General features: G+C 55.5%; 1 protein-coding gene across 1 annotated transcript; it reads right to left on the reverse strand.

Moving 5' to 3' along the window:
* Positions 1-98: 98 nt before the first annotated feature.
* Positions 99-9,272, reverse strand: LOC132536506 (fatty acid desaturase 3-like). The gene is made up of 3 exons (XM_060184484.1): positions 8,992-9,272; positions 1,249-1,359; positions 99-341 (listed from the first exon to the last, which is right to left on the reverse strand). Exons 1-3 carry the CDS (start codon positions 9,166-9,168, stop codon positions 114-116), a joined length of 516 nt encoding a protein of 171 aa, XP_060040467.1. The 5' UTR covers positions 9,169-9,272; the 3' UTR covers positions 99-113.
* Between the last annotated feature and the right edge of the window lie 3,339 nt (positions 9,273-12,611).

Below are 12,611 nucleotides of genomic sequence, written 5' to 3' on the forward strand. Positions count from 1 at the left end.
CTTTCTTTATGAGACCTCTGAATAGTCTTCAGTCAGTCAGTCAGTCAGTCAGTCAGTCAGTCACTCATTCAGCAAATCTGCCAGAGCATCCCAGGCTCTATGAGTGGTGCTGTCTAGGGGGCTGAGGGACAGTGCTGGGTCACCTGGGAGATGGCCAGGATGAGGGCAGCAAGGGTGCTGGGCACCCAGCCGGGGCCGAAGAGGTAGATGAGGAGCCAGGCGAGCGCCTCCATGACCAGGATGTGGCCCAGCAGGAGCACGAAGAAGGTGGGCCTGGCCTCAAACAGCTTCATGTCCTCAGCCGCCCGGCGCAGGGCTCGGAAGTCCTCCATCAGCTGGACCTGTGGGAGGTGTGTGTGGGGGTATCAGCTCTGGTAGCCAACCCCCGGAGGGGCCCAGGTTCAAGGAATGTGGCTAAAGAGGGCAGAGGGACAAGAGTAACCAATTTTGATGTTTTGGTGAGCTGGGCACTGGCAGGTGGCAAAGCCTGCCTACCCGTCCCCCCCCCCCCCCCCCCCCCGCACATGACAGAGCTGGAAACCCCTCAGATCTCTGCTCCTCAAACCCTCCACTACTGGGGCCAATTGAGGTCACATCCAGACTTGGGTTGAAGCCCCCACCACCACCTGCAGGAGCAAAGCTTCCCGAACGGTGAAGCAGGTCTACAGGTGTCTCTCTTTCTTTCTCCCTCTCTGTCTCCCCCCTCCCCTCTCAATTTCTAGCTTATCTAATACAAAGAAAAAGAACAAAAAAAATGGCCCTCGGGAGCAGTGGTTTAGTTGTACTGGCACCAATCCTCAGCAATAAACCGGTGGCAATAATAAACAACAAAATAGTTGAGTTCACATGTTACTAAGACATGGGCTGAAGCCCCGTCTACACCCGCAGAGGGGAAGTTTTGCAAGTGGAGACGCAGAGCTGCATGTGTCTCTTTCCCCCACCTCCCTCTTAATTTCGGTTTCTATTCAATACATAATAATGAATAAAGAAAATATTTAAAGATAAAAGAGTAATAACCACCCTCTCTGCTTGTGGGGCCACCAGCCCAGAGCAAGGAAAGGGGTTTTCTGGGGCGGCTGTGAAAGAGCTGGGGCAGGTGGAGCCGGGGTCCTGGGTTCCAGCCATGGCTGCTCGCACAGGTGGGAAGGGTGGTAGCCTGGGGCACCTTTGGGAAAAAGCTTCGTCCCTGCAGCTCCCCCCCCCCCGCCCCCCCCACACACACACACAAGCCAGCTGGAAGAGACTCACGTTCTGGGCCGCATCTTGACTGGGCTCCTCGGGGGCCAGCTCCCCAATCAGCAAGGGGTACAGGAACTTGCGAACATAACTGAGGTCCTGGTGGAAGGCGTGGAAGGCATCCTGCGGGGGAGCAGACAGTCAGGGGGACAGACAGACAGTGGAACAGCACACAAAATCAAAACGGGCAGACTGTGGATAGGAGAGTGGACAGACAGATGGAGAATCAGCTGTCACAGCAACAAGACACACTGGGTCAGTCTTGTCTCTGAGCCATCCTTGTCCTCCCCAGATGACACCCCCATCCCCAGCCCCTTTATCCAGCACAGGGGACCTTTCTCCAAACCCATGTGGGTGTCCAGCAGTCTGAGTTTCCAGAAACAGCTGCCTTACACTCTCATTCCTGTGGCCTGGGAGGTGGTGCAGTGGATAAAGTGTTAAGATCCTCAAGTGTGAGGTCCTGATGTGCCAAGATGATGCTCTGGTTCTCTCTGTCTCTCTCTCCTCACACCTCTCTCATTAATAAATAAGTTTAAAAAATAAATTTTCTTTGTTTTACTTTTTAAACTTATTTATTTATTTATTATTGGATAGAGACAGAAAGAAATTGAGAAGGGCGAGGGAAAGATACAGAGAGACACTTGGCAACCCTGCTTCACCCATTCATGAAGCTTTCCCCCTATGGGGGTGGGGGTTTGGGGGGGAATAAAGGTTTGAACTCGGGTCCTTGTGCACTGAAGTACCTGCACTTAACCAGATACACCACCTGGTTAAGCACACCAGCCTGGCCCCTCTTCCTACATTTAAAAAAATTTGAATTATTTAATTTAATTGATTTGATAGAGACAGAGAGAGATCAAGAGGGAAGACAGAAATAGAAAGGAGAGAGGGAGACACGTGTAGCACTGCTTCACCACTTCTGAAGCTTCTCCCCTGCAGATGGGAGGAGAGGGGACTTGAACCTGGGTCTTCATACACGGTAACGTGTGCTTTCAACTAGGTGCTCCACCACCTGGCCCCACCTAATCTAGTCCTGGTGTTTCTGATGAGTGTTTACAGTTTTCAACTGAGTTTTAAAAATTATTATTATTGTTAGTTACTGAGAAAGATTGCGGGGCCCCGGTCCAGTGGTGGCACAGCTGTTTGAGTACACACATCACAGTGAGCAAAGACCCAGGCTTAAGCACCCCAGTTCCCACCTGCAGGGGGAAGCATCACAAGTGATAAACAGTGCTGCAGATCTCTCTCTCTTTCATTCTGTTTTTCTCTCCATCTCTCCCCAATATAAATAAGAGAAAGGGAGCGAGAGAAGCAGAGCACCACTCCAGTGCATGCTGTCTCTCGCTTGAGAGTCCAAAGCCTCATTCCCTGCACTGCCTCCAGGGCTGGTTCTCACCCTGTGTTTTCAGAGGCTCTTCCTGTCCTGGGAACTAGAAGCACTGAGGAAGTAGGGGTGCTTGGCAGAAACACCTTTGAAGAAATCTGATGCCCATCAGGGACTTCCTGTCCCTCTTCCTGGTGAGCCTCCCGGCTTCTGAAGTACTTCCAATGTCAGGCTCAGGTTCAGACACCCCACTTTCTTTTGGGGGGGGAATGGTGTCCCGTATCCCCCTCTGCCTCCCATTTAGATAGCCACCTTCAGGGTCCATCCCAGGGAACTACTTTTCTGTCGCCTGACCCCTTGTAGGGCCTGGAGCCCTGGGCGCTGTAACTGGGTTGCTTCTAGAATATTCTAAGCCCTGAGGAGGGCTGACTCAGGGCTTCTCCCTGGCCTTCAGACCAGGGAGGGGGCTGTGGAAATGCTCTCCAGGGTGGTGGCACACATGTTACCAAGATCCCTGTTTATTTTACTTTATTTATTTATTTACTTACTTATACCAAAGCACTGTTCAACTCTGGCTTGTGGTGGTATTGGGGATTGAACCTGGGACCTCAAAGCCTCAGGCATGAAAGCCATTTGCACCACCATTATGCTGTCTCCCCAGCCCCAATTATTATTATTATTATTTTTAATATTTATTCCCTTTTGTTGCCCTTGTTGTTGTAGTTATTATTATTGTTGATGTCGTTGTTGTTGGATAGGACAGAGAGAAAAGGAGAGAGGAGGGGAAGACAAGGGGAGAGAAAGATAAGACACCTGCAGACCTGCTTCACCACTTGTGAAGTGACTCCCCTGCAGGTGGGGAGCTGGGGGCTTGAACTGGGATCCTTGTGCTTTGCGCCACCTGCGCTTAACCCGCTGTGCTACCGCCCAACTCCCCCAATTATTTTTTTTAACATGGTGCTGGAGAAAGGATGGAGGACCTTGTGTACATCACCAGAGCAGCTTCCCCAGTCCAACAAACAAACAACAAATTTTTGAGAGATTGAGAAAGAAAGATCAAACCACTTCTCATCCTTGACACGAAATGGTACTGGGGACGAAGCCCAGGAGCTGTGGGGTCTTGGGTATGCATGTGTGGCGTCCAACTGTTGAACATCCACTAACCTTAGTCTGTTAAAAACAAAAAAGGGGAGTTGGGCGGTAGTGCAGCGGGTTAAGTGCACATGGCGCAAAGTGCAGGAACTGGCTTAAGGATCCCAGTTCAAGCCCCAGCTCCCCACCTGCAGGGGAGTCGCTTCACAGGCGGTGAAGCAGGTCTGCAGGTGTCTGTCTTTCTCTCCCCCTCTCTGTCTTCCCCTCCTCTCTCCATTTCTCTCTGTCCTATCCAATGACAGCAACAACAATAACCACAACAATGATAAAACAACAAGGACAACAAAAGCGGAAAAAATGGCCTCCAGGAGTAGTGAATTCTTGGTGCAGGCACCGAGCCCCGGCAATAACCCCAGAGGCAAAAAAAAAAAAAAGAGAGAGAGAGAAAGAGGGGCGGGGGGGGGGGGGTAGACAGCATAATGGTTATACAAATAGATTCTCATGCCTGAGTCTCCAAAGTTGCAGGTTCAATCCCCCGCACCACCATAAGCCAATAAATCATATTTATGGAAATAAATCATATTTAGGGAAAAGCAGAGCTAAGGCCTGATGCCAAAGCAGCACTGCCCCACCTGTGGAGCTTTCTCTGGTGCCCCTATCATGGTGCCCACCTCCAGGACATCTCATCACCAGTTAAAACTCACCTGCCAAACCCCAGCTCCCCAGCTCCCATGCCCACTCTAGGTCACTCTAGTCTAGGGGCTAGAGTCACTAGCATGTAACCTGTGATGACTCCATTCTGGACCCTGCCAGGACAGTGTGTCAGAGCTACTTCCATTCCCAAGATGAGTAGGAAATGACTTAGATTCCCTCTGGCTCCCTTTGAACTCCTGCACCAGCTCCTAGAGCACTGGACACACTCATTTACATACATGGACACACATGCCTCCATCTCGGCAGGAAAAGTGAGAATGTGTGCACGTACACACACACACACACACACACACACACACACCCCAGGTGCATAGCACGCACTCCAGGGTGAGGGTGCATGCATACAGTGTGCTCTGGCCCTTCCTCTGTCCTGTGGCTGGGGGCCATGACCTTGAGCTGACAGCTGGGGGCTAGGCAGGAGTCCAGTTCCTTGGGAGGAGGCAGAGCTGGGCCCGGAGTAAGCGCTTGGGTTCTATCAGGAGCTCCAGCTGGGTGGGTAGGGCAGTATCTGTGCAAACCCTTGCCACTCCAGAAAGGTGGCACTGGAGGCCCCTCCCTGGCTCATTGGGTGAAGCCCTAAGTGCCAGCAGGTCCTGCTCACAGTGCCTTCAAGCCTGGCACGGAGCTGGGGCTCAGGGCAGGGATGTACAACTGGGTAAGACAGGAAGGCAGCAACAATAGCAGTGCACAGGACTGATATGGGAGGGGTTCCAGCTAAGCTGAAAGGTCAGAAAAAAAAATCTGAAAAAATTTATTTTGGAGAGTTCACCCAGTGGGGCATCCACCTTGCCATGTGTGGATAGGGTTCAAGTTCAAGCCCAAGCACCAAAGGGGAGGTCCTATGGTATCAGAGGAAGCCCTGATGCTTTGGTGTCTCTCTCTCTCTCTCTCTGTCTGTCTCTTCTCCTCCCTCCCTCCCTCCTTTTCTCCCTCCCTGAATGAAAAGCAGACCAGGAACAGTGAGAGTGTGCATGAGAGCTCTCAGCTCTCCACTCCAACACTTCAGACCCTAAGGTCTCCTACCCAGATGAGCCTGCAGAGCAGGGCAGCTGCCTCTCAGCCCTGGAAACTCCAGAGTGGCTTCCACTCTGTGCCTGCCCCCCCTTCTACAAGCTAGTTGGTGGGGGATTGGGGTGGTCTGAGGTCAGCCTGCCAGTATGGAGCCTGAACTGCAGGCAGGACCACACCCCCTTCCCCTTTCTCCCTGGTCAGTAAGGAGCAGCAGGGCTGTTCCTAGGGCCTCACAGAACCCCAGGGAGGACTGGGTTGGGGCAAGCTTGTTTTCAAGCCAATTCCTCCAAAGACTGGAATGTTCTAGACCAAGGAGGGGGTAGGACTACTGAGGCCATCCTTATAGCCTTCAGTGAGAGTCAGGGAGAGATGTCTCAGGGAACCCCAGGGGTTCTCTTCCCTTTCTTTCCCAGGTGGGACTGGAGAGACTCAGGCCCGGCTCTCAGACACCCTTTCTGTCTAGTGAGCAACAGCAATGTCTCCATTTAGCAGATGGGGAAACTGAGTTAGAGTCTCGGCGGTGTTTGCACTACACACATAACAACATCACCTGGGTCTCTCCAGGACCCCTTCCATCCAGTCCCAAGGCCTCCGAGGGTGCAGACAATTTTTAAATATTTTATTTCAATGAGAGAGACACAGAGAGAGGGAGAGAGGAAGAGAGAGAGATTGATACCAGAGTACTGCTCAGCTCTGGCTCATGGTGCTGGGGACTGAACCTGGGACCTCAGAGACTCAGGCATGATAAGTCTTTTGTTACGGTGTCTGTCCAGTCTCAAACACGAGGTTCCAAGTTTGATCCCCAGCAACATATGTACTACAGAGTGGTGCTCTGGTTCTCTCTCCTACTGAGAAAGAGAGAGAGAGAGGGAGAGAGGAAAGGAAAGAGGAGAAAAAGAAGGGGAAAAAATAAGACTGTCTAGGGCTCAGGAGATAGCACAATGATTATGCAAATGACTTGAAGCCTTAAGAGCAATGCTCTGGTAAGAAAGAAAAGAATAAAACAAAACAACAACAACACCCCCCCCCCAGAGCTGCCCTGCCCAGTTCCCAGTCCATCTGACTATTAGGTGGCTCCCAGCAGGGACTTAGCTCCAAGCCTTTGGTTGAGCTGACCCCTGCCTTTGTCCAGCCCTGTCTTTGGAGGTGACAGCAGAGGCTGGCACAGAGAAAAGGACTATTCCCCAAAGATGGAGAATGTTCTAGATCAGGGAGGGAACAGTCTTTGAATTAGGTGAGGGAATCCTTAAAGAATGAATGAGTGAGTGAACGAATAAGGAGCTAAGTAACAGAGCCTCACGGGGCTGTGGATTTGAATCTCAGGCCTATCTCTTGACTCTAAGTCAGCCGCGAACCTCTCTGAAACTTCCCCACTTTTCCCACTCTGAAGAGGGGGGACAGCAGATCACGGAGAATGTCTGCAGACCCAGCGCAAGTCCCAGCCCAGCACAAGTCCCAGCCCAGCACAGAACAGGCTTTCAGCCCCACCCACCACCCCCAGAGTGCCCTGCTGCCCAGCAGTGGCTGGGTGCTGCCCCTCCCTGGCTGGCTCCACTCAGCTCAGGCTGCCTGTGACTCCCAGACAGACCTGGCCCCAGGCCCAAGCATAAGTCCCCAAGGTACCCAGCTCCTGTGGTCCAGGAGCCCGGGAGCTGACTTCACGGAACAGGAACTCTGGGAATTTCCTGGCAGGAAGGCTTCTGCTGCCTGGACATGAGGACAGCTGCTGGGTGGCCAGGGCTGTGAGAGGTGGTACTGGGAACACAGCCAGGGCATGGGACTGCCCTGTCCCCACCTGTCCATTCCCCCATGCCCAGTGGGGCCACTGATGAGAGAGCCTGGGGCACCCCACCCAGACACCCCTTACTCTCAGGGCTCTTTCAGGCAACTGCTGAGAGATGGCCCTGGGCAGTTCTTGCCACAGAAGCCGGCCAGCTCACCAGCACTCCACAGTTTGCACTTTCACAGCAGGAATCCCCACCCAGTGGCCCAGGGTCATAGACCTAAACAGTTGGATGGTGGCCACCCCTGGCCTGGTTCAAGGTCACTCACAGCCTGGATCCAGACCCCGGAGGGCAGAGTGAGTGAGACAGGGTGAGGGAAACTCAGATGGGGGTCTCCTTGTGGAGAGGTGGCACAGAGAGGGTAGTGGCACACCCAGCTATCATGCACAAGGACCTGGGTTCGAGCCCCCACTCTCCACCTGCGGGGGGGTGATTTATAAGCGGTGAAGCAGGCCTGAAAGTGTCTCTCTTTCTTTCTCCCTACCTTACCCTCTCCTCCTCTTAATTTTTCTCTGTCTTACCAGGTATAATAGAAAGAGGTGGGGGGGGGTGGCTGCCGGGAGTGGTAGATTCATAGTGCTGGCACCAAGCCCCAGCAATAACCCTGGTAGCAATAAAAGGAGAGAAATGAAAGATGGGTTCCCACGTGGATGCTCCCCCTGCTCAGCCTGGGCACAAAAAGGAAAGAGCGATGAGTCTCTAGACACTTTGTTACCTGTCCCCACAGGCCAGAGGTGGGAAGAGACCAGAGCAGATACCCAGGGGCCCCTTGAAGGTGGGCCTGCAGCCATACACACACAGCCACACCCGTATGCCCACATCCAGGCCCTAAAGATGTTACACACCCAGTGGTCACCACCTGCCCCCTGGCCACTGGTGGGTGGGCCAGGCTTTCTGTGAGTTTCTAAAATGTCAGAAGACTTCTGACCCTAACTGCTCAGCTTCCTGGGAGCAGAAGAAGGGACCTTTCCCCGTAAGAGTCCTGGGAAGACTGCCCAACCATGTGAAAAGGCAGTGGGCGGGCAGCCCAGGCAGCTGGACATGCCAAGGGCAGGGCATGGCCTCTCCTGCTACCCAGAGTCCCTCCAGCCAGGGCCAGTGCCTGGAATCCAGAAGATTCCCAGTACCTAGTGTGGCCAGCCTAGAGCTGAGGATGGCCAAGGCCAGGGCCGGGTGCCCTGATCTCAGTGTCCCCGGGGGAGGCCAAGGCCAGCTGGACGGTCCCAGAGGGCCTGGCCACCTCCCTCTGGGGCAGACATGTCTAGACATGGGGCTGGGAAGGGGAAGCTGGGGTCCCCTGGGGGCCAGCCTGTGCCTGGAGTGACAGCTTCCCTTGGGGGGCCCACCCAGCCTAACTGCCCACCCCAGGGGTGACTCACCGCCCCCTCTTACAGAGCCCTGTTCTCCATGGCTCGTGGGAAAGCCACAGCACTCTGCCCCCCGAACTTTGCTGCCCAGCACCCCCTACACACACACACACACACACACACACACACACACACACACACACACACGGCTTCTGGTGACACATGCCCAGGGGACCCGCCCTGGCCAAGCATCCAGCTCCAGCAACCAGGAATTGGGGTGGGGGACCAGTACTGAGGGGAGGCTCCTCCGAAGGGCAGGGAGAGGGCACCCCACTTCTGAGCCTCATTCCCCAAATCACCCCCCAGCCTCCACGCAGCCCGGTGCAAGATCCAACGTGCATGGGTCCCCACATCGATGGTCCTTGGGGGTGCGGGGTATCCGGGAGGTCAAAGGTGAGCGACGCCCCCTCCCCGGCAGGTGGCGCCGGCGCCCGGGAGCCCCCCGCCCGCGGCCGGGCCTCACCGTGGCGTCCTCGGCGCCGTGGTGGCCGATAAGGCGGCTGCCCCCCGGGTGGCGCTGCGCCCAGCGGCTGATATCGTAGACGCGGCGCTCGATGACCAGCCACTTGTCGCCCGGCAGGTCGTGCGCGCGGATCTGCTCCCAGCGGAGGGTGGGCAGCGGCGCCCTAACACCGCCCATGGCTGCGCCCCGCTGCGCCCGCCCGGGGCCTGGAGCTTCCCGGGGGCTTCCCCGTGGCCCCGCCCCGCGCGCGGCCGCAGTACGAGCCTGCGCTGCGGGCTCCGCGCAGCAACTTTGCCCCTTTATACCCGCCTGCTTGCCGGCTCCCCGCGCCGCCCGCGCCCATTGGCTGTGCCGCGCCCGGGGCGGGGTGTGATGGCCACGCCCCCGCCACGCCCCGGGAGAGGTTCTGACCCTCGGCTCGGTCCACGCCCCCCTCCTCCAGCTGCGGGGGCGACCGGGGATGCGCGCCAGCGAGGGACAGGTCCTGGCTGGGCCTCCACCTGGGGCGCGTCCTGGACCCCCAGGGGGCCCTCCACGCCGTCGGGGGACGGGTCCTCGTCCACGCGAGCTGTCTGTCTACCACTGGGGAGACAAGGGTGGGGGTGCCGCTGACAGTGAGGGGTGCAGGCACTGGCATTCCCGGGGTGCCAGGCCTGGGGAGGGGAGGGAGGGGGAGGGGGGCCTTGGTTGTGATAGCAGACACACATAACCAGTTTCCTGGAATAAACCAGTCGTTCTAAGAGTGGGGGCTGCTCCTGCAATGACTTTGTATTTTTTTTCTTAGAGATAAAGACACCTTCAGACCCTGCGGGGCAGGAAACCAGGCCAAGGTTACCCGCTGGGCCTGCAGCAGCTTCAGAATCGCCCCAGGGCTTGTGCAGACAGACTGGGTGTGTGGGGAGGGGACACCCACCCTCCTCCCAACCCCTTGGGAGTCCTGCATGTTAGCTTTGGGACAGAGAATGCCCCTGCCACAAATTTTTTATCTTTCTTTTTTCTTTCTTTTTTTTTTTTTTTTCTCCAGGGTTATCTCTGGGGCTCTGGAGCTCAGGGCTGGCACTACTAATCCACTGTTCCTGTAGGCCACTTTTCCCATTTTTTTTTTTTTAATGGGATAGGACAGAGAGAAATTGAGAGAGCAGGGGAAGATAGAGGGGGGGGGCACCTGCAGACACCTGCAGACCTGCTTCACAACTTATGAAGTGAACCCCCTACCGGTGGGGAGCCAGGGCTGAAACCAGGATCCTTGTGGGTTCTTGTGCTTGGTACTGTGTGCACTTAACCCAGTGTGCTGCTGCCCCTTTTTCTATGGGGTGCTGGTGTGCTCATTTGAGGAGGACTTGCTGAGAGCCGGACCCAGTATATGTCTTTGCTATGCTCAGGCTCTATCTGGGTCCCGCTAAGTGTCTGAAGTAAGGTGGATTCCTCACTTCCTGCCAAGGTGCCACAGTGGTTGGTGCATTGAGCTTATAAGCCTGAGATCCTGAGTTCAACCCCTGGTATTGCATCTACCAGAGTAACGCTTTGGTTCTTCTTCCTTCTTTATCTTTAAATGTATTAGAACTTATCCGACAGAGATAGAGAAGTCACGAGGGAACGCTGAGAGAGAGGGAGACAAGACACCTGCAGCCGTGCTTCACCTCTCACGAGGCTTTCCGCCTACAGGTGGGGACTGGGGGCTTAAACCCAGGATCTTGTCCTTTGTAACGTGTGCTTAACTGGGTGCACTAGTGCCCAGCTGCGTCTATATCTCATTAATAAAAAAATCCACAACCCCCCAAAAAGGAGGGGACTGAGACCCTCACCCCCCCCCCCAGATTTTCCTCAGTCCCAGGAGGGCTGCCTTCAGTCTTTGGAATAATGGGCACCACAGCACCTGAGCTCTGGGCCCCCAGATGTCCTGGAAGGCCCACCTCTTGTGTGTGGGGGTGGGGAGGGGACAGGAGCACAGTGTGTGGTTAGGGTGAGAGGTGACTATCACCACCATGTTCACATAAGGGTGCAGGGTGGAGGGGACAGTCTTTTAGAGCAAATGAACCTCCTAACTGGACCTGGATCCAGTCCTTCTGGGTTCTGGGGGGGAAGGTGTCAGCAGGGCCCTGGGCCCCCCTTTGAGCAGACCCCAGGGGTCAGAGTTGACAGACCAGGGGGTCCTACCCTGTCCAGGTCCCTAGCTAGGTGTGTAAGGCAGGTATGGGGGTGAGTTCTACCCTCCTCTAGGAGGGGCAGGGATCGAGGCCAAGCCACTTCACCCCCTTCTACCCCATGGGCCCTACAGTGCTCCAGAGGTCAGAGGCTTGGGAGGAGGAGGAGGGACTCGGGATGCCAGTGTCCCCAACCCCCTGGCCAGGCAGCAAGGCTTCCCAGACTGCCTGGGAAAGGGAGAGGCACCACTTGACATTCCTGAGCTGCCACAGGGCCACTGCCAGGCTGTTTGTTGCGTTCAGGCAGCCAGAGGGGGCATCTGGAGCCAAAGTGGGGGTGGGGGTGGGCAGCTACAGCGTTTGTGAGGGGAACCCTGTCCCTGTCCATTCCCATGGGCTCCAAGCTGCCCTGAGCTGCCACACAGTCTCCTGTTGGCCTCCATCCCCACCCCCCACCGGAGCTGCCAACTTCTGGTCCTGGTGCCAAGGGAGGCTTGTGGGGGCCAGCAGTGGGTGTGGCAGAGGCCCAGCCAGGCCAATGTGCAGAGCAGAAGCTTGCAGCCGGCTCCTTGGAGCTCCGCCACTGGACGGTGGGTGAACAGTCACCAGGGCGTGAGCTTGGGCTCTTCTGAGTGGGGGTGGGGGGAATGCATCTGGGGAGGCAGGAGGGCACAGGACTCTTCCAGAGCCTGGGCCTTGCCAACCACCGCTGACCCTGAACACTGTGGTGGCCCTGGAGCCCTTCACAAAAGGAAGCTGTTTACAAGTGGCCAGTGAGTCGGTGGAAGGAGGCTGTGACCTCACCCATCATGGGAAAACTGCAGCTCCTAGCCACAGAGCCAGTTCCTCACAGCCATGAGCATCACGACTCTCAGAGGGCCACACAAGCAAGCAAGCAGCAGTGACGGGGGATGCAGGGGTCTGCTTTATTTATCTTTTTTTTTTGTATTTCCTTTTTAAATTTTTTCCCCTTTTGTTGTCCTTGTTTATCGTCGTTGTTGTTATTGCTGTAGTAGTTGTTGGATAGATAGGACAGAGAGAAATCATCGAGAGAGGAAGGGAAGACAGAGACAGGGAGAGGAAGCCTGTGAAGCGAACTCCCTGCAGGTGGGGAGCCTAGGGTTTGAACCGAGATCCTTAGTCAATCCTTGCGCTTAGCACCATGTGCACTTATCCCACTGCGCCACTGCCTGGCTCCCTGCTTTATTTATCTTTATTTATTTATCGGATAGAGACAACCAGACATCAAGAGGGGAGGGAGAGATAAGAGAGGGAGACAGAGAAACACCTGCAGCCCTGCTTCACATTTGTGAAGCTTTCCCCCTGCAGGTGGGGACTGGGGGTTTGAACCCGGGTCCTTGAACATTGTAAAATGTGCAGTCAACCAGGTGCGCCACCACCTGGCCCCTCAAAAATATTTCTATTGGGAGTCGGGCGGTAGCACAGCAGGTTAAGCGCACGTGGCGTGAAGTGCAA

The sequence above is a fragment of the Erinaceus europaeus genome, unplaced genomic scaffold (genome assembly GCF_950295315.1).
Source record: "Erinaceus europaeus unplaced genomic scaffold, mEriEur2.1 scaffold_265, whole genome shotgun sequence".
NCBI classification, from domain to species: domain Eukaryota; kingdom Metazoa; phylum Chordata; class Mammalia; order Eulipotyphla; family Erinaceidae; genus Erinaceus; species Erinaceus europaeus.